At 43.1% G+C, this 25812-nt stretch overlaps 1 protein-coding gene across 1 annotated transcript; it reads left to right on the top strand.

Moving 5' to 3' along the window:
* On the top strand, positions 1-23138 carry LOC107188276 (Down syndrome cell adhesion molecule). Its single transcript, XM_015576544.1, has 5 exons — positions 1-94; positions 14892-15043; positions 20091-20301; positions 21188-21484; positions 22770-23138. Exons 1-5 carry the CDS (start codon positions 25-27, stop codon positions 22952-22954), a joined length of 915 nt encoding a protein of 304 aa, XP_015432030.1. The 5' UTR covers positions 1-24; the 3' UTR covers positions 22955-23138.
* The last annotated feature ends 2674 nt before the right edge of the window (positions 23139-25812 follow it).

Genomic DNA, 25812 nt, shown 5'->3' with positions numbered 1-25812 from the left:
GTCGTCGTCACTGTCTTCGTCATCATGAGGAGATCCTCTTACGTGAACTACTACGTCTTGTGCCTCGTGTGCTGGATTCTCCTGGGCATCACTGGTAAGATCAATTCCGCCCCGCGTGACATATGTTTCTCATCCAGGAAAACCATGACGTGTGCGGCTATCTTACTGGATGGTGTATATCGGTCGATCTATCTATCCCTATCGTTCTTTCTGTCGAGAGGATCCTACCCGGTAGGGGAAAAAAGTGTGCACATAACGTGTGTCGGCCTGGGTAGCCGTGTCAAGAGACAGCAAATGGTGCATTATAGTTAACCCGTGAATCCCGGTGTGCCCTAGGTTCAGGTCCCCGGTTGACTGTCGACTTGCTTCTGTACAGGCTGTTGAAGGGGTAGGGAGAGGAGGAGAGGGGGGGGGTGGGGGAGTGACGTGAAAAGGTGGACGGGGAGAGGGAGGCGGGGCTGTGGATACTTGTACTGCGGATGGATCGATCAGATTTTGGGGTGTAACGGTGCGTACGTGAATTTTGCACGCGTGTACCTACCCGCGCCTCGAAGCTACTGCTTCGTCATAGAACTCGAACGATCTGATCGCGTGGATCCACGGATCGATCGTCGAGCGAGAATCGAGATACGCGAGTGGGGAGGGAAAAAAAAAGAGGGACTGATGGGTAGGAGGATATTCCATCGAGGGGGGTGGGCAGAGGGAGGGGGGTTGCCTCCGGACCCGGCCCAGGGCTGTATCTAGCGCGCTACCCTTGTTTGTCGCGCCGACGGTATTGTATTTTCCCTGCACAACACTCTCTCTTCGTCGCTCCAGCTCGTTTCCGCTCTTTCCTCTTCGCTATCCTTGTCGGGTCACCGTGTCGTCTCGATGATTCTGTCATCAGCGAAGAGACCGGAGGGGTGAGAGCGTGAGAAGCCAGAAGGGTAGCGCGTGTACCCTCTATCTTCGCTCTGGCGTCGTTCAGGGACGTGTCGATCGATTTCATCTTCTAGCGGATATTTCCCCCAACGGAATACACTTATCGTCGGCTTTTCTCGAACTATCATTCGCCATAAACCACCCTCTGACGATTAATCCGAGTTAAATGATAAACAAAACCTCGATAGTCTGTCGAAACGATTCCTCGACGAGATTCTTGCCCATGATATCTCTCTCCAGGAAGACGGGAGTTCGGACCTTAATTATATATCGGTTTAAACGACGCTCGAAGCTGCGCTCGGTTTTACGACTCTCTGGCGTTTACGGCGGTTTCGCGGCTATCAAAAGAATATAGGTAACGGCACACCACTTTAACGTTTAAACGGGTCACCACACGCGATATCCGAGCAATTACACGGATCTTTCCGTTGAACGGACCATCAAGTTCGCGGCTCGTCAGTGTACCCTCGTAAAGAGATTCCTGGGTGGCGCGTCACACGAGACGCGCGGTGATAATTCCACCCCTATTCGCCCCGCCAGTCGCTGGTGCACGCGACTTTTCGCTGATTCAATCAAAAGTGTATTAAGCCACGGATACACCCTATACATGTTTTATCTCAATGATCTTCCACGATACGGTTCCCCATACGATATACAGGGGCCGCCAGACACCCTCCAACCAGTTCGATAATAATTTTCCTCTTCCGCTGGAGCACTCTCCAGGGCTCTTTCTCTTTCTCTCTTGTTTCTCTGGCCGGACACGAGGAACGAAGCCAGTAAACTGGATTTATTAACTTCGCCTGTGCTCGACAGCCCCGTGGCCCTCCGCGGATCGATCGCCGGGGGAAACTATCCGCGAAAACATTTCAGTATGCGGAAGCGGTGACGTTAACTTCGTTGTCAATCGATGTCGTCGCGTTACGTTCGAGACTCGGCCAATCGACAGACGTTCATCCCACGAATTCGGTGAAAATACACGCAGAACAGTCTGTCGAATCGCGAATTAAATGTATCTGGTGCGAAACTTGTAGAATGAAATATGGGATCAGCGCTATTAGCGAGGCTATCGTGAATTTGTTAAATAAATTATCCAATTCTCCTGTAGCAGGGGGCTTCTGATATTCCAGGCCGACCGAAGATTCCCCTATAATTTTGGTATCAACTATACACGCAACGGGAAATCGATTTCTGCGTTATTCCGCGCGATCCATTATGCACTTTCGGAGCGGTAACATAATCACGGGAACGGCCGCCGATTATACTTCACGGTGATTAACCGACCGCGCCGATAGGTTCGCTTTGGAATCGAGATTTCGGGAATCCTGGCGACCATCACTTTACGGGGAATCGTTTCCAGAGGGGATGGAGAATATGCTCCTTGTGTCTGACGTATATCGAGGGAAGGGTCGTTAACGATGTTAATTCCGTAAGTTGCTTGTAATAGTCGTGTTACACGGTGATTAGTGTAGGGTCAGGCGTCCTTTGGTCGATATGTGAATGGTTAAGCTTTTCGAATAATCTTTCCTCGAGATGTTCAATGCATGAGAGACAATATAGCTCGGTAAGGATAAACCCTTTCACTACCAATAATGTATCCCCAGTGGGGAGTTAAAAAATTCTGGTGGGTAAATTCTATAGATGAAACTGGTAGATATTCTGTCTCACTGGTACCGTGATGTTTGCTGAACATTTGCTTAATAATAGAAACTTAAACAAGTGTTTACTAAATTATTCAAATGGTAGGTCTATAATAATGTGCTAGCAGTGGTGTGAGTCGATTTTTAAGAAGTGGTCCTAAAAGGAATAATCAAGTTTTTCTGTCACGTTATACGACGAATTCCTTAACAGACGAAATTAAATTATTGTTCCATTATCGTTTCGATAAATTAGATCCGAGGAACGTGGTAATTCGCGTGAAGATGCGCCATCGATCGCATTTTCAGCACAGAGGTTTAATAATCAACATTGACATATTTGAACTGATGTTCGAAAGATAATTACGAAGTTGATCGACATTATCTTATTTTAGAACAAAGCATAGATGGACGGAACTCTAGATCGTTCTCGTCGATGAGAACAACCGTCATGGTTTCAACATAGTTTCGTTAAATATTCAGTCGAATCCGATGCCGACGAGGAGAATCGATTCGCCGATCGACATTTCAGTTCTGAACGTTAATCGGAACGATCATCGTCGCGGATTAGGCTGGTCGGGAACGATCGGTAAAATCTACTCGGGTCGAATATCCTCTATGGGGTATAAATAATTACTCTCTCAATCTCGCTCGATTAAACGAAAACGAAACCGCGCGCCACCGATGAAACCGGCCGTGGAATCTGAGTAGCGCACGGTGGAGAAGAGAGTAGCGGGACGTAAATGTTTGATGAACTGGTAAGACAGAAAATCGAGTTAACCCCCTCGGCAAGGGGGCCTGGGCGCTAGGAAAAGCGATCTTCGAGGGTGGAGCGGGGGTAAGGGACTGAAAATCCAGATTTATGTCTGAGTTTAGTGTCCGATGACGTCGTAAAATTACATCGAACACTCGTACGTGCCGTTCTAATAAAGCGAGTCGGAGGAGTGTGCGTCCCTGATGCTCGACTTTCCGCATCGACCGGCACCGTCTCCGGGGAAATATACGTCAGAAATCCTTTTTCTGTTTCCAAGAAATTTATTTCCACTTTCACCCGTCGTTCCGTTTTCCCGCGTGAATCGTGGGCCTCGTTCTTCTTCTTTTTTTTTTTCTCCTTTCATGCACGGTTCTATCGTCACCGGATCGCGCGACACGGCCCCGAAACGCGTTCTCGTTTACGACGTAATTGTTCTCTGTTAATAATCTAGACGCCCGTGTTGTTACGCTCGACTACGCGATAAAGCGTATTAACGATAATCAGGACGGCGACGGGAGGATGGCGAGGCGAAGAACGAGAAGCATATTTTGATTAAATCGCTGGTTGAAACCAGACCAGCAACTTTATCAATCTTTGATTGGATCGAATCGAATTATAATTGCTTCGTAGCGTACTGTGTTTCATGTGTGTTCGTGTTGCGTTCGATTGGAACGAGGTTTCCGTTGGAGTGTCAATTAACGTTGCACATTGTGGAATACCATCGATTGTGTGGCTTTATTATTCTTGGTGATTAAAAGTGATGCAAACTACGAGTAGTGTAGAGTCGAACATTCCAACCACTTATAATAATTCTTTGGAGGTCAATTTACTTTTAGCATTTTCTGTATTAATTAACAAAGGGTATGGATTTCGTTGAGATTATTTATATTTAGGATAATAACGTTTAAGGAATTCCATACTGTTTGTCGATTACTATGGGAAATACTAAAAAAATTTGACTTCGAAGAATTATTACGCTCGACTTGTTATACACTGCGTGGCAGAACTATAAACCCAGTCTGAAATTTTTAATTCTAGTGTATTGTGGTTAAAATAAAAATGAACCAAGTATGCCATGTTTGAAATCGTGTTGAGAAATAATGTATCTCCAGAAAAGGACAGATTACATTCCCTAGAAAGAAGTGGGTCGTTCTTATTTTAACCACAATACATAAGGGTTGAAAATTTTCAGGTGGTTTTATAATTATGCCACACAAGTGTAGTTTTGTCCGGTACTGTATATTTATTCATCTAACAAGGAATTTAGGACAGTTTAAGGGATGAAATCACCTCCTAAAGGAACTGCAGAAAATTCTTGTGGTTTCATCCCCTAAAACCGTATTATGGCACCAACAAAAAATAGGTTCGTGTACGTTAGTGTTAAAAAATGTAGAGCATCATTAATTTCTTATATCAAATGACAGCCATGACTGCTTGTAAAAAACATCGTTTATAGACAGTAAAAACAAGACCGTATACAAACGTTTGCATCACTGTATTTATGATACAATAAAATCCGATAAAATCTTCTTAGCGTTCTATATATAATTACTAGTTGTATTCTGAAAGTGTACGACTTACATCGGGAAGCTTCTAAGGTTTCAGTACAAGAAGAGATCCATGAAAGCCTCAAGGGTCTCTTTCTTCCATATAGTCCGTGGAACAGTATACGTATAGCTGAATAGCTACATATAATAGATTGGCAGATTTATTGGCCTCTGTACAGTATTCCACAAGGAGATAAAATAATAACAAAAGACTACTGTATTGTACGCAGTGCTGGTAGTACATACATCTTACAGAATTTACGAGACGAACAAATAAACAACGTAATCATTCCCTATAGCTTCAAACCTCTTAATGCGAAAAAACTATTTCCTACTCACTTAACTTTTTCATTTCATAAAAATGATCATCATATTAGGTGTACAAATAAGTTTGGTGCCGTCACTTTTAACGTCTTCTACCTCTGGTCCAAATTTAAATTCCTTCCTGTCCTCTAGGTGATTTGAAAATGCCAACCTTAACCTTTAAGAAGCACTATAATAATTTACAGCCCTGCCAATATAACGATGTCGTCCGAAAAGGAACATCCAAGGCACTGCATCCTCTTCGCGTTTCAGCCGAACAAAATTGCTCTTCAGGCTACTGTAATGATTTGTTCCGCTTTGGGTGAAGCGCTGTGACCTTTCTTAAAACTTGCAGAAAGTGGTACCAGAAGTGGTGATTTCCATCTTAATGGTCGTGAACGCTGTGGAATACCGAAAAATATGAAGACGAGGAAAATTAGAACAGCTATTTTTGCGAACAAATGTCAAATTCGTGTAAAAAAGGAATTGACCTTATTTGTACACCTAATATTTACCTACAAAAAGATTGGAAAGATAGTATTACCCTCGTATTTTATTAACACTAAAATCATACAGCATGAGTACGCACGAAAAATCTGCACGGTAATTCACAGTAATGCCTACAACACGAAGACTACAACCCTCCACGATCCACACCGGATGGTTCAACCCCCCCTTTCCATTTCCCTGACTCGCGATTCCCAGCTCCCTGAAATTTACGAACGATATCTGCCTGCGCGAGCTCGGTCGTAAACAACGCATTACAACCAGCCTCTGGCATCTGCTCCCTTTAACCCCCTTTCGCCACATCTCATGTCCCATTCGCCGGTAATCTCCGGGTGAAACACGATTTCCGGGGTACACAGTCCACGATAATCAGTATACCAGGGTGAACTAATTCGCGGTCACGTCAACGACGAAGACCCTGTGATCGGAGGCAACAGACGCAAACAACAATGACGTCTGATTATGCTCGTCTCCCAGTTACCCTTTAACGCCCTTTCGCCGTGTCTGGCGTCCCAATCACCGGGTGAAACATAATTTCCAGAGTACATAGACCACGATAATCGGTGGCAGAGTAAAATAATTCCATTGGGAGTCAAGTCAACGACGAAAAACCCGACTGAGAACTGCTAGACGCAACCCCTAATCACGTCTGATTAAGGTCGTTTCTCAGCTATTTGCGCCCGTTAACGCCCTTTCGCTGTGTCTCGTGTCCCAATCGTAGGGTGAAACATAATTTCCAGAGTACATAGACCACGATAATCGGTGGCAGATTGAAATATTTCCGTGAAAAATCTGCGATCGGAGGTGTCGGCATACGCAACCCCCGATAACGTCTGATTATGCTCGTTTCCCGGCAGCGGCTTGGTGGTAACCGGGTGCCGTCGCGCATGCGCTGGGAATTTTGCATCCCTAAAGGATCCTTCTGTCCGGAAGATCGAGTGTCCTGGGAGGGAGGGCTTTGATTGGTGGTGCACGTCCCCCGGTGCCACGCGATACCGGGTCGGCGCGCACTGATTGCCAATCCAATTCGCGCCGTCTGAACGGAAACGCGTTGGCAAATCGATTCATCGAGCGTGGAACGATTGGCCGAGATACGGTTAAAAGGATATCGATACGCTAGAAAGGGGAGTAGCGGTGAGAATTAACGGGTACACGGATCGACCATGAACTCGTTGTTAATCAATGATCGTGTTCCAGCAGCCTCTCTTCGTGGTCTTTCTTAGGGTCGCCTCGAGGCTGAAGACGAAACACATTGGCCCCGTGGTATTTTCGTCGTCAAGGTCTCTGGTGCGCTCGCAAACACGATCCTCCTTTAAGCATCTCTCGAGCGAAACCCTATCTATGGGTTGACTGGGCTTGCTCGACATTTATTTTGTAAACCGGAATAACGCGGCGGTGGTTGAATTTGTAATGGGGGATTGTGCCCGTGTTTCTCGATTTAGATTAAATTGGAAATGGCTGCTGCTCCGGTGTGGATGAAAAAGACTCGCTCCATGGCCTTCTTTTACGGGTGGTTATTAAGTATACGTCTGAACAGTTTTATCGCTTTTGGAAAGTTTTTCATCGTCGCGCGTAAACGTAATGGTCTTTGGACCGGTTAAAATTACTCCGGGACTTGTAGCTTGTCGAGTGTCTTTTCACTGGCCGTTGGCAGAGATTTGGTACTTAACATTCATTGGATAATTTTTCGTTGGAACGACAATTGGACAACAATGAACGTAAAAAATAAATAGACACAAAATTGGATAGCATTGCATTTAGGTGGTATTTTCCGTGCTATTTACAACGCAATAACACTCGTTTTATTAGTGAAATGAAATGAAATTAATCAATGGAAAATGCTCCAGTACCTTTATGTCTTTTATTCATTATTCGAAACTCTATCCAGACAAGTGGCAGTACCATTACATGCCAAGATTCTACCAAATCGATCAGATGAACAAAATAAAAACCTGAAAAAAGTCATCGGAAAATAATCGAGTATACCGTACAAATAACCAGTTCACTCGTTCTCCCTACACACATTAAAGCCTTTTAAAGCCTTCTTCGCCTCCGCCATGTGTTCTATTTACCGGCCGAAATCTTGGCTCGCGTTTCCAGAAACGTTCTATAGGCAGCAATTCTCGCGAGCACGGGGATTGCCGTCGAAAACTTGCGAGGTATTCAGCAATGTCGACGGTGTAATCACTTTGTTGTTACCGCAGGACCGTTAAAACCCCGAAAGTACTCGAGTCGTGGGTAGGTACGATTTCCATCACAGAGTAGAAACAGCGAAGGGGGGAGGCAACGTTAAGTATTTACACCGTCGAAATGGCGTTGTATATCGTCGCGGGTAAAATTACACGGGACAATTGCAGAAATCGCGAGCTAAAGGCCCTCCGATATAACGTGCAGGCCGAGCCGAAGCTCAAGCGTTCCTACCAATAATGCAATAATCCCTGGTTGCACACGAAATGTTACGAATGCGGACATTATTGAAAGGCTGCGTGGATTTATCTCGGCCGGATATTATTTGCCAATGCGGACGTTCGATTTTTGCCAAGCGCTGCCGCACGACGACGACGCCGTCGCCCACGTATCGATCCGATGGTGTGTTGCAGAATTTTCGATGATTCTGTAAACAGCATTAATTAAGCGCCGTTTAGTAATCAGCCGCCCCTCCGACGCGATCCAAAGATCAGCGTGTCGGGTTGTTCGTTTTTCAATCGTATTTCCGATTCACCGGAGAAATTCCAGCATCCCTCGAAATTGAAATTAAATTGACTAGGAGGATATTCCAGATTTGGGACGAATTATAGAATTTCTTGGGATGGGACTGGCACCCTTTTTCTTGTCGCTATTGTCGAGTTTTATTCCCGGGAGTGGACACGCGACAGCTATATGGAAGTTTTACTAAAGAAAGTTTCACCGTGGAGAGTAAAACTCTCGAGTGGGCACGTAGTATTTGATCGATCTTTTCCTCTACAGTCTATATAAACTCATCGTTGTTCTTTTAACTGTAGTGTCTTTAAATCATCTGGTCCTTTTTCTCTGACGTTTTCTATTTACGACTTCCATTCCCATTTCCGTTTGGTTTTGGTGCGACAGAAAGGAGCTGGGGCAGTTGCGACCGTCTGAACACGTCACTGCATGGGCAGGCGACATTAAATTACATGAATTCAATTTGTAAAAAGTAACATTTTATAAGTATAATTAGTAGTGGAGTAATTATGAAAGTGGTTCGAGTCCACGCATAAATATTTATATTGTGAATAAGAAAGATCTAAAGCAGGCGTTAGCAACCTATGACCCACGGGGTCAATGTTAATCTATTATTTATATTTTCTCAAAGTGTTTGTTTCATTTTTATATTTCATAATTTATTTTTATATATTATACCTTATTTACGGAACTCAAGCGGGTCGTTTGAAATTATCAAATGGGTCATTTGGTGACCCGCGGGTCATAGGTTGCCGATGTCTGATCCAAAGAAATGTGTGTTTGATCATGACACTGTGCCAAGAGTAAAAATTGTGGCAATGAACGTGTTAAACGTAACAAAATAGTTAAAAGAACGTAACTGTTCAAATTGCCACGAAGTGATGGTACAATCTGAAACGACGTAAATCTACATAAAACAATTGAGTCATGTATAACTGCACATTTAATTCGTAGAATCAATCTTTTCCATGGGCCTCTTACACGCTTCCGTTCCTCTCTCCATACGCCATTCCGCTTGTACAAGATACACATATAATCACCTCAGAAAGTTAACGCTCCCTCTAAATTGTTTGAATTCAGAAAAAATTATCACAAGACGAGATGTTCTCTTTCTTTTGTCATTCGTTGGAAATTCCATAGGCATGTTCAGTATTCATTGTAGCAACATCCCGGCGAAATACACTATTAAATACGGTTGGTCGTTGTCTCACTTTCCGAGACAACTGTACCCAATAGCAGTATCTATTGGGACAGAGAAACGGAAGTAGTCCCACAAGTAGTGGGAGGAGTAGCTCCCTAAGCTGCGGAGCTTATGTCGGACAGCATTGGTATGGACAGCATCTCTCTTCCTTTTGCTGCTCCTCCCACCGATCCTCTTTCTTTTCTGCTCCCATCCTAGCTTTCGTCGAAACAAAAAGCCAGTCCACATTGGAGACTATCCCGTGGTCCCCTGACGGCGAATACGCAGTACGCAAAAATACACCGTTTAGCGTAAGTGGTTTCGTATTTGAAAATAAATTACCCAAAAATTCTGAAAAAAATGACTTCCAAATACTGCATATTCTTTGCTGTGTATTCGTCCTTCGATAACATTCAAATTGCATACGAAATATATGCTGTATCGTAACACTCCGAAGGAGATATTGGATTGGCCAAAAAGTTCTTCAAAACCAAGTTCTTCGGGCGAAAAGTCTTTGATATATAAGGTGGTTCGACCCTGCCTTGCTAGTCAATACAACATCATATTAATAATTGGTATTAAACACCCACTAATACATTTTAATAATGTATAAAATTCAATGAAATTTCCATTGATCATTCTTCATTATATTATAAATAAAAAATATATTTTGGTTAGTCGTATGACTCCACGGTGCTCGTTTCTGGTACGTTTGGCAACGTTGTTTTTCCATGCATATCTATGTATATACATTTTTGTATGGTTTATTGCTTTTTAACGTCTTCCAATGGAATATTAAATTCTCCTACATTAATGTAGTTTTGACCAAGGTATTCGAATACGGAACCGCTACGCGTCGAGCTCGGTTCACGACACTTTCGTGTCGGTTAATGAACTACCTCATCCACTTCGTCGTCCGACACGTCACGCTCCTATTCTACGTGTTCCCCTCCACCGAGACACGTACAACGCCGGTTATCCACCCTCCTTCGGGTTTTCTTTCGTTTCGTTCGCGTAAAATAATGTTGAATAATACAGCAATAACGCTAATGCATTTCTCCTTATGCCCCTTTAACACGTTCCCCCATAGCAGTTACGTCACAGCCCAGCAACACGGAACCTGTTTTCTTTTCTTTTTCTTTTCTTTTTTTTTCTCGTTTTTTTTTTCTTTTCCGTTGCAGCAATGACCAGGCATTATTTTCCGCCAGGGAATACCGCGATCGAAGGAAGGATCGTCTAGTCCAGTTACATAACGTCGGGATCACATCGCTCTAGCCCCGCGTCGTCGGTTAATTAATTAATTAGCGGCCGTCTTTATTACGTCACGTTAAAACTGTACGAACACGCGGCAACAAAGGGAACAAAGGGCGGGTAGTAATTTAACGTGAAAAATGAATGCTTGGCAACATCGAGCCCGCGGCTGCGTTATTTAACGTTGCTTTTATGAATTCGGTTTAGAAATAATTGCATAAAGGGGAACGATGAAACGTAGAACTTTCTGGGAAGCGGACGGCTATTTTTCGAAATCTAGACCGGGCTATTCGCGTTACTTACAGAATATAATTTTATTTATGAAACTACCGTCGTTATAGAAGCCATACCTCGATTGTGTGTATGACTTCCGTGTACGATTTTTTACTAGTCGCGTGATTAATATCACGTGAAGTTTATTACCTCGCTCGGCTTTATTCTTGTGAAATCGAACGAAACATAAAAAATTGAATATAATTCTCTGCAGAAGTTACGTTCATTGTATTTAACTAATTCGCGAACCTTCGAAATTCATTTATGCTCGAACGAACATGACTGTTATTCGATTATGGTATTTTCGAATAATTTCTGTTATGGCAATCGCATCGGTGGTGAACTTAAAGGAACTCGCACGAACTTTAATTTTGATATCGATCAAATATATGAACTCCTATCGTACATGCAAAATATCAATCCAAAATTGCAGTTCCATCGTGGTAGAGTATACAAGGCGTTAGATCGACGTGCAAAGAACGACCATTTTAATAATTTTCAGTCACGAAAGTACGGAACGAACTTCCGGTTGAAATCTGCAGGTTTATGATATACGAAACGCCCGAAATCACCCGGGGTACCTCTTTTATCCAAGCCTGCCGAGAGAAACCGCGTTGGATTTCGCGGTTTCCGAAGTGGATTGAAAGTCGTTCGGCGAAAGAACGCGGCCGCGGTCGAACGAAGTTAAATAACGCGGGGGAACGAGTTGCCAACGATAGCACCGAAGTGTAAAAAGTTTCCCCTCTCCCCTCGCCCCTCGAATAGCTGTTTTATCGGAGCTCTTCTTCTTCGCCGCCCGTATATAAACTCACGAACTCGAAGTATCGACGATAAATCGGGACGTCTTCTCACCGATACCATACAGACAACGAAGGCGCGGATTTTTGCATCCTCCGCGAGAGGATATCGCTCGATATTCCAATCCAAGCGAACAAACGAACGTTCCCGATAAACGGTTCGATTCAACGACGATCCGCGAATGCAGCATTCCATCCGTAAGCTCGCGCTAATGCACTGGCGCCGTTATCGTTCGATAAACGAGTAACGCGCAAAAAGATCGGTGTCATCATAATTTTCTTCTGATCGTGCGAGTGATCGTTAAAATAATTTTAATACGTAAAGAATTTATTTCGAAACGTTATTTTCAATACTGGTATTTGAAAAGAAAAATATCGTCGGTGCATTTGAGATAATAGCGATTTCGAATGATGAATTGCTTTGCTATTTTTGTGTATTTCAAACTTGCCAAAGAAACGATAGTTTAAATAATAAGGTTTCGTTTTAAGAAATCTTTACAGCAATTTGCTATAAACAGAACCTGGTTTTCAAAAAGCTCATCTGTGAGGGAATTTTGCTTGGATCGTAAAATCGTCTGGACAGAAAGCAGCTCCAAATATTTCGTAATCTCTGGAAAAACAATAATTTCATAGACAGGATATACTAACTAAAGAGAAATCAGTACAGGTTTACAGTTAGTATATTATAGAAAAGGTTTAATTGACAGGTAATCCGTACATGCTTAACATAAAAATAAGTAAAAAGTGTTCACTGGAATTTTTTAATCAAGATGTTTTCAAAGAAACTTGAATTGAAAATATTGTTCGGATAATACTCTTTGCACGGATTCAAGAAGCAAGAAGTACTCATTACTACCGTAAACGACGTCGATAAGTATTTCAATTATACGTGAGAATGTTCTCCAAGTTTTCACCCCTCAATTCAGAGACGCCGACCCCGACCTTACGACTTGTAACTTTTTAAATTGTACGTAGTCTCGTGGTAAGGGAGGAGAACAACCCGCAATGCTTGGATTTAACAGCGGTATTATGACTATTCTTCGCCATTTACGATCTCGCGTCTAGAAACTTTTAAAGAATTCCTTGCGTAGTGATCCATACTGAAAACTTGTAATATGGTAATACTATAATTATCATTGAAATACGAACACGGAAATAGTCTTGAAATCTTGGCTATATAATGTATAAAATCATCTAACATTCCATAAGCATGGAGTCGCAGTGAAAATCGAGTATGAAATACATATTTTCATATACACATGCTTCTTCCATCCAAATTCTTATTAACACTATGACGACCGATGACGACACAGTGGCGTCATGCCAACTGAATTTACAAAAACCACACTTCATTAATTCGCGATAAAACCAATCAAATCAAGTGTCAAGATAGAAATCCAATAAAAACTTCCATCAATCTCACAGCAGCCACAAACGTCTGCGTTGTATCTTCACTACTCAATTTTCCATTTCAATAACAGCATTCACCTTCCAAGCTTCCTCAAAAACCATCGCTCTAGCATCGTCTCATAAACATCATCCCACTAACCAGTATATCAAAGAACCGTCCATACACGTCGCAACGTAATAGCATTCGTGTCCCAATATTATCAATCTCCCAAGATAAATCGATCTTCGGGGCACCATTTCCAGGTAAAGAAAAAAAAATACAAGGGAAGAAAAGATTGGTTGCATCGGGATTGCTGTGTGTGTGCGATATCGTATCACGTATAAGAGATACGATGCGCGAACAAATTCCTTTTCTCAAGGTCGATTGGAACGAAGCCCGCGTTGGTTTTCGGGCCGAACGCTGATCCGCCGTTCGTATCCCCCCGAATCGGAATCCTGGGATTAGTATCCATTTTCCCAAGGCACGATGGCTTGGCAGAAGCTCTGATAGGATTTATTCTGAAAGGAGTGACGGGTGGTTGAGAGAGGGGCGAAGGGGTAGTGGAGGTCGAAACCGGTGTGTATGGAAGTCACGAATGCGAAATACACTGTATTCCCGTGATCCTTTTATTATTCCATCATGGCTACGCTACCGAGATCAGGTACAATGTAAATTCGGCCGGGATAACAACCCGGCGCGGTCAGGGAACCACGCTAATGCAACCTTTTAAGATAGGGTGGGGGGCGTTCAGGTTAAGAGAGAACTTCGCCCGGGGATTCGTGGGACTCGTAAACGGTTCGTGCTCGCGTCCTGGTGCACGGTGACAGTGTCTCGTGTCGCTACACCTTTCCGGGAATTTGTGCAACGACAGTATTCCGGGGCTGGCAGGAGTGTCGTGAAACTGAGGAGGTTTCTAGCGTGCGACGATTTTCTGTTTAATCAAGGAACTGTTTGGAATCCTGGGTAAGAAAAGGTGGATTCGTTTTAAGTGTTTGTGAGAATTGTATGAGTGTTGACTGTGGAGGATTGAAGAAATATAATCGCGATTGTGGATTAAACTCGGAGGTGAAGATATACAGGGTGTAACAAAAGTTTTGTAGGTCTGGGTTAGGTCTGCTTGATCGGGGTTTTTCGATAATATTTCGTTAACAGAGACTTGGATAAAATTTTTTATAAGGAAATACGTGTTCCAAGTCAATTCCAAGTTTTGTTACACCCTGTATGACTATCGACGTGTGGCTGGTCCAAAGTAATATTTAGTTTATTAATATTTAGCGAGAAAAATAATTTAAAGTCATTATCGGTAGAAACTATTTTCAAACGCACTTGAATCAGTAGATTGTGAATAGTTATAGAGAAATAATCGTCAAACAGAAATCTTTGTAAAAGATTCTATTAGGTTCTAAAGATGGTAAATCTTGTTAACCTTTTATTATGCTAAATTATTTAGCTATAAGTAAACCTTGCGATCTACAGAAATATTTATACAAATCACCCGTTGAATTCCTTCCAAGTCGTATATGAACAATCCTAGAATATAGTTAAAATTCTCCCTCTAATAATCGAAACTTCTTCCTCGATTCTTCATTGTTTAAATGCCGAAACGTCGTTAAAAAATTCATTAAATGTTTCAGGGGTGAGCACAAGGTCTCATTCGTTGGTGAAGAGGTTCGACGGGATTTACACGGGTCCCTATTTCGACGCGAACACTCCGACGAACGTCACAGCCCAGTTGGGGAGGCATGCGTACTTGCCGTGTAGAGTGCGGCAGCTCGGTAACAAATCAGTAAGTCCATCACTTTTTCTACAATTAAGTATAATACAAAATTGTGCTTCTAACATTTAAACGGAACCTTTTGAATCTCTATTTAACACAAACCTTGATTCACAAAGTACATTGTTACCATAACAACTTGCCCCATCGCAAATGTAGTATAAATACTTCCAGCTGTCTTGTGACCAGACAAACGAAAGACGGAAAGAGGAATTTTAATCCCCAGTCTCCCCTACTTCCACAACACCCTGTATAACGACCAGATGAAGTTATCACACGGTCTTCTCGAGAATGTACATACGTGCACAGCGCTGGACAAATTACGAATTCCTTAATTTCCTGGTCGATTATGAGGCATTCACGAACTTCGGGAACCCGGTTATCTCGTCCCCGTTCCTTGCAAAAAGCACGACCGGATACCGTCGCCCTCCCGTGCCGCGATAAAGCGAATTTATTTGCACGCGAATACCCAGTTTTCTGCGGGCCGGCGTCGATGGTATCTGGGGGACCAACCCCCATCTCGTCGGTTTCCATGAACTCCGCTGATCCGCCATCGAACGAGAGCTCCCCTGCGCTATCGAGCCCCCTGTTTCTCCCATCGTGTCAATATTTCGCGCGAGGCGGAACGTCCGGTTCGCGCTATTACAATAATCGAAATAGCGACGATAACCCTGCGCGATATACTGGTCGCGCGGCCGTATCTATCTCTATTTCTATCTAGCTCTGTGTGTGTATGTGTGTGTGTATGTTGCGCTCGTTCACCGTGGAAATTTATGCCGAACTATAAAAGTCTAATCTGTCCGGATTCGCGGCCGTTAGAGCGGGATTATACGAGTACCACCGCGAATTTTACGAGCGACCCAGACCAGGCGAGTGTGACCGTCCAAGCACACAGGGTAACCCATATCACGGGGCGATCACGTTGCGCAAAAAATAAAAAAGAAGTCCGCACGTTCCGGGGTAAGGGACACATTCAACCCTTTGCGATCGCTGCCTAAGTTATGAGCCCATTTAAGATTTCTCTTCAAAGCCGGTGTCGACAGCTATGACGGCATGATCTTTTTCTCTGAGTACTGTAAATCGTCGATGAGTGTTCGAAGGCTGCTCGGCACTGAACATGAAATATTCCATAAACTAATGGCCGTATGTGGCTGAAAATTGGGGTCACAATTACAAGCACTACCACGGTGCTAACCCTTATTAAAAAGTCAACGTTACACCTGGAGACCTCTCCTTGTCAATGCCGAGGAGCCTTCGAAACATTCATCGAGGATATACTGTACATGTATTATTCTATGATCGAGAGTATATTAACCCTCGGAGTCCAGACGTTTTTAATGTTCGCATATACTGTAGCGTCTGACTCCATTTGAAATCCGATGCTCCCTTCGTTTTAAACATACTTCCTAACGCGATCATTAATAAAACACCTGCTTTTTTTTATACGACTAAGTACGAATAACTCGTAGCTTAAAGTATATTTTCAAATCCATCAGTTAGATACGGTTTTTAAACACTCGAGTCAAAACGGACCCGGTCACCGTACTTCAAGGATTAACTATAAACTTTCTTCGAGTAACAACAAGTTGGTAGTGCCACCATAGAAATTGGGTTCGCGATAGGGTTAAAAACCGTCGCAGCGTATCCTTTCAGAAGGCGACGCGAAACTGTGAAACTTTTCGTACACGCGGGCCCCATATCACTCGTTAACGAACACTTTCGACTGCTTTCCCTCCCCCTGGTCTCTCGGTGTGTTACGGGCACGAAAGTTGTACCTCGAAAGAGCCCCAGGACTAAGTGTCTGACAACACGCGACCAGACCCCTTTCGCGATCGTTCGACTGCGTACTTCGAGGGTCGCGAACACCCACTCCTGGACACCAACCGAGACCCCCCTCTTCCCCCCTTCACACGCCCCCCGATACTTATCACGCCCCGCGGAATTAAACATACTTTTACCGGTGACTTTCTGTCAACGACCATTGTGCTAACCTCCCCTCCGTGACGCGTACACGGAACACACGATTCAAAACGATTGTTCTTTGCGGGAAATTTCCTGGAACACACGTTCAGCTCGCGATCACCGAATCGTACACCCCTTCGTTTTTGTACGCCCGTGTTTCGTTCCAGGAAATCCTGTTCGCCACGACCCCAGTCAATTTGTACCACGCGACGCGCCCTACGGAATTATTGAAGTGTACGGCAGAAAACGTTTAAAGATGAATTCTTTGGGGTAACTCCACCGAATGTGACACCTAAATATTGGGCAATGGAATGGGAAACGATTAAAAATGCTTATGTGAAATCGTGAAAACATGAAGGAGTACAAGATTAGTGGTTTTAAAAAACTGCTCTTAATGCCTTGCTTGAAATTAAAACTGAAAATTATGATTTAGAATTAACCCCTATGATTTTCTTGATGTCTATAGTCTGCAGAGTTACTTTATCATCCATAATTCCCCAGAAACGAAAGTAATTTGTGTAAGAATCCACCTCGGTCCCAGAGGATTAATTACTAATAATACCTTAAATACAGTAATAGATTTTCTGTTTCACCCCAGTTTCCGCCAATCACTGCATAAAACTCCGTACATGTACTACAACTAAATTTCACCAGTTCGATAACTAATATCGAACAACCGGAACCGCCATAGCTTAACCTCGAGTTTCCTGGGCAATAAATGTCAGCCTGAGAAGTTCAAACAATAACGCTTTCCGTGGTCATCAGCGTCAATCGTTACGGAACACCGACGTAGGCAAATTTTTCACCGGCTGAAATTACTACCTTTCGACGTCGCTGTTTCACTCGAGCCGTGGCAAAGAAGCACTTAGTCTGCTTTGTTGATTACAACTTCCACGGAGGGGTGGGGGGTTGGGTGTTGAGGGATGAGGACATCGTAAGTCGTGGGGTTACATCGGTCGGAACAGCCACCTGCCGGGCGCGTGGTTGAATCGACCCGGTACGCCCGTTCAGGATACTTATCGCGGCAAATAAATTGAATGTACTCCTAATATGCTTTCTTGTCGCGCTCGCTCGGAATACAGCCCCAGGCGGTGGAAGGAACGAAAGAAACCTTCCGCGAGACCCGATCGACGCACGATAAATTAACCCCGTGGACAAGGGAAGAAGGAAGATTGATCGAACCGGGATCGGAAAGTCGAACGGGCTCGGTTCGCTCTTTTTCCTACCCCACCTTTGGCCCAGTTTTTTCTGCCTTCGGTTCCCTGTCCGTATTCATCCGTAGGAGAAGCTCTCTCCGTTGGAATCTAGCAGACACACGGTTGAATTTTTCGCTACGTCGTCGCTAGAAACGTCCCTATTGCTTTATTTCGACCATTCCTCCTGCCCTCCCTGCCTTCCTTCCATACCGGGAGGATACTTCCGCGCCGAGCTCCCTGCGGAGGATATAACAATGAGGCGGGATGTATAAAAGAAAAGATTAATAATCCCCTTCCTTTTGTTGGGAAGAAAGAGAGACTTTTCCACGGCGAAACTGATGAGAAAAATACACCCGAGCTCTGTGTGAATGGGTGCCAGCTTTTTCGTAAATTCTATTTCGGTACCGCGCGCGGACGAAAAACCGCGAACGGTGTACAGAATTGATTACGACGAACCTCGGGAATTCTTGCGGGGATGCGGATGAACGGTGACAGTAAATTGTCGGATGTGGCGGATCCACCGGGCACGGGGAAAAACAACACGGAATATTCATGGTGAACCCAGTGACCGATTGTTTATGAGGCGAATGTAGATTTAAACATTCAATGGACAATTTAATGTTTAATATAATATCTCACCGGGAGAAAATTAAATTGATTCGAATGTATAATAAATCCGATATGAATACCATTGAAACGCTGTAACATTTCCTGCAACTTATAAAACAGTACGATTTATTAAATTACCGTGATATGTTTAATTAAAATCCCAATTAAATGTTATAATGCAGGTATTAACGTAAAAAACGATTCGTTCAAAATATATAATTAAACGTGAGAATTAATAGGATGGTTGTTACTTGGTATGCTGAAATTTATACAGGCTGCTACTTAAATATCGAAAATATGCGCTGGTTTCTCTTTGTCGATGAATATTCATATTTAATGAATGAAATTGTTGGGTTGAACAGTCTGAAACCGAACAATTCATACCGAACCAATCTAACTAAAATGACACGAGAACAGCAAAGACAAATTGCACCATCATAGACTGTCTGGAATCAGACAAATCAATGATCGACAAAAGTAAATCAAGTTACTCCAGAACTGGGGCAGTCGAATAGGATGTTCGTAGGTTATAGAAACCCGAACAGTCGTGATTTCCAAATTGGGAGACTCGAAACAAGTCAATCCAGAGCCGAGAAAGTCTAATTAGACCATCCAAGATCCACAAAATTTCTTGTTTCAGACGAAACAATGACCGAAGAACTTAAATTAGACCAACTAAAAGTCTAGGGAACCAAGATCGAGGACCTTCGGATCCAGAGACCCATACCCAAAGATATCCAAACCCATAGACCCAGGGCAAAAGACCACGGGACCCCAATAACTGAGGATTCGTAAGTTAGGAGATCTCCCGATTTAGGTCCCTGGGTTAGGGAGTCCTCAGACTTTGTTTCTTGGATCTGGAGGTCCTCGAACTTAAATTTCTCAACCCTCAATTCATCCAATTCAAGTTTCTCAATCCTAAGAAGGTTCGATTCCAGTCTCTGGGTCCTCAGTTGATCCATTTCTAATCTCTCAGTCCAGAGTAGATCCGATCCTAGTCTCTCAAGTTAGTTCGAATCGAATATCTAGGTTCTAGAATGGACCAATTCGAATCTCTAGATCCTGGGTTGATGCAATTCGAGAGTCTTGTTACTCGGTTGGTTTAAATGGAGTCCCCGGTCCTGATCGTTTCGTTTCAAGTTTTTTTAAAGTAATGAACTATTTAACCTCACACGACAATTATCATTAGTCCATAGTCGTGATCTACCTTCAAACACATCACTGTATTATAATGAACATAGATTTCAATCGTTTAAATCGATGTTTGTTTGTTCCTTTTTTAAACAACGAAGGTATCATGGGTCAGAAGAAGGGACTCCCATATCCTCTCGGTAGATAGAACCATGTTTATCCCGGACGAAAGGTTCCAGGCGCTTTTCGTAGACGCGGTGGACAGCTGGACCTTGCAGGTTAAGTACGTCCAGGAACGCGACGAAGGCGAGTACGAGTGCCAAATCTCGACCGACCCGAAGAAAAGTCACATCATCAAGCTCAACATCGTCGGTGAGCCCGTAAAAACACTTCCTTTTCTTTTTTCTTTCTTCTTTTTTTTTTTACAACGAACCAATAACGTAACCCACCTTATCACTGCAGAGTTTATTACTACCGTGCGATTTACGCGCGAACGTTATTTTTACAACATTGTAGAACAGCTCTGTCATCGATCGCTAAAGTATAAAGTTCCGACAGCACACGATGGGATGTTATACGAGTGAAAAAATACGTTTTCTCCTTTATGTAACGCGTACAATAACGCGCATTGAAATTTCTTCCGCGAAACATTTGTTCAGTACCAGTTATAAATACCAGGTCAGTGCGAACTCCGCATATTATCGGCTTCAAATGAATTTTTATACAACTACCATTGTACAAACGGGGAAATTATTAAGTAAAACTTTTCGTCTACGAATGAGTTCATGGACCATAGATTTTATTTTTATGTTCATTTTCATACAGGCTGGTCGATAAGGGATGGTACACGGAGAGGGTGTGATTCTACATTAAAAAATAAGTCGAGAAGCTAGAATAACATCGAAAGGTCTTTCTTTTCGAGAAAATCGACTCGGAAAATTAATCTGAAATGCGTGAATCTATCATGGTAGCTAGTAGAAACGGAATGCAATGAACAGACGCACGCGTAGACAACAGATTTTCAACGTTGATTTTCTCAAAAACGAAGTCTCTAATGAACAAATTTTATTCTATATTTTCGACTTATTTGTTTATGTAGCATCACCCCCTTTCCGTTTCTACCACCAGTTACCGATCACCCTGTATAGTTTGATTATTTTACATGCCAAGTTAATTTTTTAAATTAATTACCTTAAAAATTACTGTTTCGCTTTATACGATCCGAAACCGTAGAAACTATCTATATCGTGGTTTTCAGTGCCAAAGATCGAGATCATAGGCGATCGCGACATGTATGTAAAAACCGGAAGCACAGTCGCCATACGGTGCATAATCAAGCAGTCCCTCGAGGGGCCGTTCTACGTTTTCTGGTACCACGAGGGCGACCGTGTCCTGGACAATCAATTGGGCAAGATCGACATCCAGACGGAGAGGATCAATAACGATACGGTCAGCAGCCTCGAGATCCGCAACGCGAGACGGGAGGACTCGGGCAATTACACTTGCAGCCCGAGCAGTTTCGACAGCGCGAGCGTGCAGCTTCACGTGTTGAATGGTAAGCGTTCCCGTGCTCCATTAACATAAATCTCTTTCGCGTTCCCAAGCAAAGAAATATGTAGTAATATCGTGGCCTCGTGAAACGGAAAAAATGACCTCTTAAGTGAATACGAGCTGACGTCAGGTTTCTAACACACACAGACTTAAAAGAAGAGGTTACGACCCGGTTGAACGCATTTTGAATGGGCGTAAATGACATAACATTCCATACTGCACAACTTTAATTCTTCGGAGCTACTGTTAATCCTCCGTAGGCAAACTGTTTTTTATCCAAGCCCAACAATTTTTACTGTTTTAGGGTTTCAACGGATCTGAAAAGATTCATACATTATTCAATTGTTCGTAAAGTGTTCGAAAGTTTTTGCAATAAAAATAAGAAATTCGTAGAAAAGCCTGAGAAAAATGAAGTTTCGGTTCAACGATCAACACATCGCCCACGGAGGGTTAATCAATTTCTCCTTGCCAAATGATTTCTGTGCTAAATGAATAATAAAATCTTATCTGTCATTGAACATTTCCATAATTATGGGGGTACTTCCATTATGAGGCATTATGTTTAAGCGATTTTTAGAAGTAAGAATTAATGGACCAAGGAATTTATAACTTTTGGTACATATTTGTTCACATTTCAAGAAAGCACAGTAAAATTTTTGTGTAATTATATGTTATATTAACAAAGTTATAACATGTTTTTTGCAGCGTATCGCTCTGAATGACTGCCACGATTCAAAAAAATCAAAGATAATCTTAATTTACATACAAGTGGTTATCTTGTGAAGTACTATAAAGCAGAAAAACATTGTCTTAACAGAATGGTAGTCATGTAAACCAAAGTTCATTAAATTTGCAACTTCTTCAGACGATAAAAAAAGACTATTGCAGACATTTACATAATACTAGTATACACTATAAAGAGACGTCTATTTAATATGTATGTCACAGCTGAAGTATATCGATTACCTAATTATTGAAATATTTTATCAATTTGGTAAACATGGTTTCGAGAAAAACTCATGCAGCGGTACACCGTTCTCTTAAAATCGTTATAACATCATTTCAATCAATTAAAGCATATCGCATTGCGGTCAAATTTTCAAGGTATCATACTTTAAGAAAATACAATGTTTTAAACAATAAATTTTCCAACCCCTCCGAATAGAAATACCTCATTAAACGCGTGATTGTTTCCATCAAATATTCTCCACGTTGTAATTCAGACCGAGCGCCCGCAAGAATTCTCCGTGGTCACTGGAACGAAACTAAAATGAATTTCTGTGCCACAGGTGAGCATCCAGCCGCGATTCAAAGAGGGATGAACTCCGCGCCGGGTGGCTGTCCGACGTTGTGGTGGCTAGCGGGCGTGGTGACGTTGTATTCGAGTCACGGCAGCCGGCTGTTCGTCCTCGTCCTTCTGATCGTCATGGTCCTTTACTCGAAGAATCCATCGTACTTCGCGCCGGAACGATAATCAGGAACCGATAGGAGGGACGGTGTCGAATGATGATCGATTATCTCCAGCTACGAGACCCGGGGAAGGAATCGCGTCCCCGAGGAACGCGCCTAGCCGCGTGAGGAATCGCGACGGGAGAAGCACGGTGCGCGCGGACTTCCTAAGGAATCGATTTCAGGGCGGAGAGAGAAAAGGAACGAGCAGCAGGAAGATCGACGAACACGGGAAACCGCGGGAAGAATATACGCGGCGAGGAAAATTGTTTGTGAAACAGGGGGAGGGGGGGGGGGGAGGGACTGGTCTGTGAAACGGTTCCATTCGGTCAGCCAATAATGTTTTCCTTTCTGTAGGCACGACGAGACATGGGGGTGGACGTTGGGGTTCGCGAAGTTTCGATCGATCGCTCGAGCTAGAGGATTCCGTTTACCGTTAATTTCGTAGAGACGATTTTTTGTAATTGTCGGCCGTTTTAACGGTTCCCGAGAGCAGCGGATTTTGAGTCGAAAGACATCGGTCCTCGGACGCTCGATACTTCCTAGGAACCGACGAAAGATACGGAGAAAGAGATCTTTACAACGAAACTGTCGAGTTCGAGCATTTGGATCGAGAAACGTGACTAGACTGGCGATCGAACCTCGACGACAATACTGACTTCACCTTCGCGAAAGGGAGATTCTTGTTAAACCGGTGCGAGTTCTTCACGCGGTCCCCGGGGGCCCCAAGAACCGGAAACGTCGGAACGACACGAAGCGTCGCGAACATCGGCCCTTACACCCTCGAAGAAACGAGAGACAAGGATTTTTTATAGGAATTGTAACGGTGATCTTAATCTTTCCGAGGGACTCGCGATAAAGAATGTTTTTGTATCCCCGTCGAATTTGAATCGAACATTTTAATAAATTCGAAATGTCACCCGAGATCGTTGTATATATATATATTCGTCTGAAAAAGAAAAAACACCATCGCGTAAAGCGCGAGCTTCAGAGGGGGCGGATAACTCGAAATGGAAGTGACTACCTAGACACCCCTATTTATTCCATTATTCATCATTGTCGAGGAGGTGTTTCGTGATCTTCGTGTCTTTCCCCGGCGGGAAGCCAAACAGCGACGAAGTCTTCGTGATCGATCGCGAGATTCCGTCGAGGACATCGCGAGGGTTTCGTGGTTTCTTTCGCGTCGGCGATCAACACGACGATGCCGCGGTGAATGTGACTCCAGATGGAAGAATCGGACACGACGACGGTATAAGGGACGGTGGATTGGCGTTCTCTGCGACAAGAAATGGGAACCGCGAGAAGGTGACCGTTTAAAAAGGCTGACGGAACTTCGTCCGTGCCGCTCGAATATATAAGAATTGAAACTTGTTCGATGAGTTTTCTGTCGAAGGGATTGCGATTAATTATAATTCGAATAGGAAAACGATTAGCGAAACGTGTCTATGCTCGACCGTCTTACCGCGAGCGTTCCGGGATCGTCTCGAGCAATAAACGACGTCTCGACGATCGTCGTCGTTCGACGGTCCGTCGAAACGGTCCCTATGCACGAGGTACGCGCAGAAGAATCTTTTCTTCGCGGAATTATTTTTCTTTTTGTAACACTAGGACCCCGGCGAGAAGCGAACGACTGCGTAGATTAAAGATAAAAATTCCGAAGCCATTCACTTTGTTGCGTGACGTTCGATGTTTTTAATGGGGCCATTTTGTTCGGCGGGAGAAATCAAGATAGTTATATCGAATTATGAATTCTGTACGATGATAATTTATCGGAAGTATTAATTGAAGAGAAATTTCTACAGAAGATAAACCGGTTCACTCGACTAACGAGAAAGGGAGCAATGATCTTTTCTACCATGTCGGATTCTCTATCTACATTTTTCCTTTCTGAACGATCTATACGAAATGCTTCGGAAACTTCCATTAAATATGATAAAAATAACTTTATATGCCTATGCGACGTCCACGGCTGACACGTTCAAGTAGAACTTTTATTTATGGAAAAAATCGTTTCCATCCTATCGTGACGGGGTCGGGAAACATTGAAAGATTATCAACGGGATTTTATTTGGCCTTGATTAAATAAACGGAAACAAGGAATTTGACTGTACAACTGCGAGTTCATTGCAACCTTTATCGTAAGTTTAATCCCCGAGGAAATGTCGTTCCCGTAATTTCTCGTTCATATCAAACGACAAAGTCGACCACTCTTCCATATCAAAGTTTCTCATAGTTCCCCAGTATTCTGATGGCATACATGGAACCGGAAACGGCTTTGGGACGATCGATTCCCACCCTACAAAATCTCATTAAATTTATATGACGGAAACACTGCCTGTATTCTTACCACTGCCTTAGTTGTTTTCTTATCGAAGAAAGAGGTCTATAGAAAGAAAAAAAAAAGAAGAAGCAGACGTACCGAATGCCTCGCGACGATCCACGGCGATAGAAATTTTGGTATTCGAAGCGTATTGAGCATAAACACAATCCAACATAAAAGGATTTTATATGTCCGTGCATGCGTGTTAGAATTCACAACGGAATGGGTCACGGTGAAAGCGAAATTACGATGATTCGCTGGCGTTTGACGAAATTCCAACGAACAATACAACCCCATCATTAAAATTGAAAACGTGATCTCGAATATACCATGTTTACGAACATCCCACGATGATAATTATGTAAAATTATAGATCCTGTTACGTCCTAGTTCCCAACCGTGTATAACATTCTTCCCACCATTGATTCTTTGTACACCGACGTGCAAACTAGACTTCCGTTAGGAGAAAAAGTATAAGTAAAGAGAAAAGCAAACGAATAAATTTCGAACAACTACTGAAATATATGTTAAACTGAATATTAATTTGACATAAATTTCAGTAA

This window comes from Dufourea novaeangliae, unplaced genomic scaffold, assembly GCF_001272555.1.
Source record: "Dufourea novaeangliae isolate 0120121106 unplaced genomic scaffold, ASM127255v1 scaffold118, whole genome shotgun sequence".
Lineage (NCBI taxonomy): Eukaryota > Metazoa > Arthropoda > Insecta > Hymenoptera > Halictidae > Dufourea > Dufourea novaeangliae.
Note: the sequence above shows the minus strand (reverse complement) of the source record. Positions and strands in the feature narration are given on the sequence as shown.

Excerpts from the sequence above, each read along its gene's own strand:
- LOC107188276 (XM_015576544.1), top strand. The coding sequence starts at position 25 with ATGAGGAGATCCTCTTACGTGAACTACTACGTCTTGTGCCTCGTGTGC. Across the intron at positions 15,044-20,090 it reads GGCAGCTCGGTAACAAATCA|GTATCATGGGTCAGAAGAAG; the intron begins GTAAGTCCATCA and ends TAAACAACGAAG. Across the intron at positions 20,302-21,187 it reads CATCAAGCTCAACATCGTCG|TGCCAAAGATCGAGATCATA; the intron begins GTGAGCCCGTAA and ends CGTGGTTTTCAG.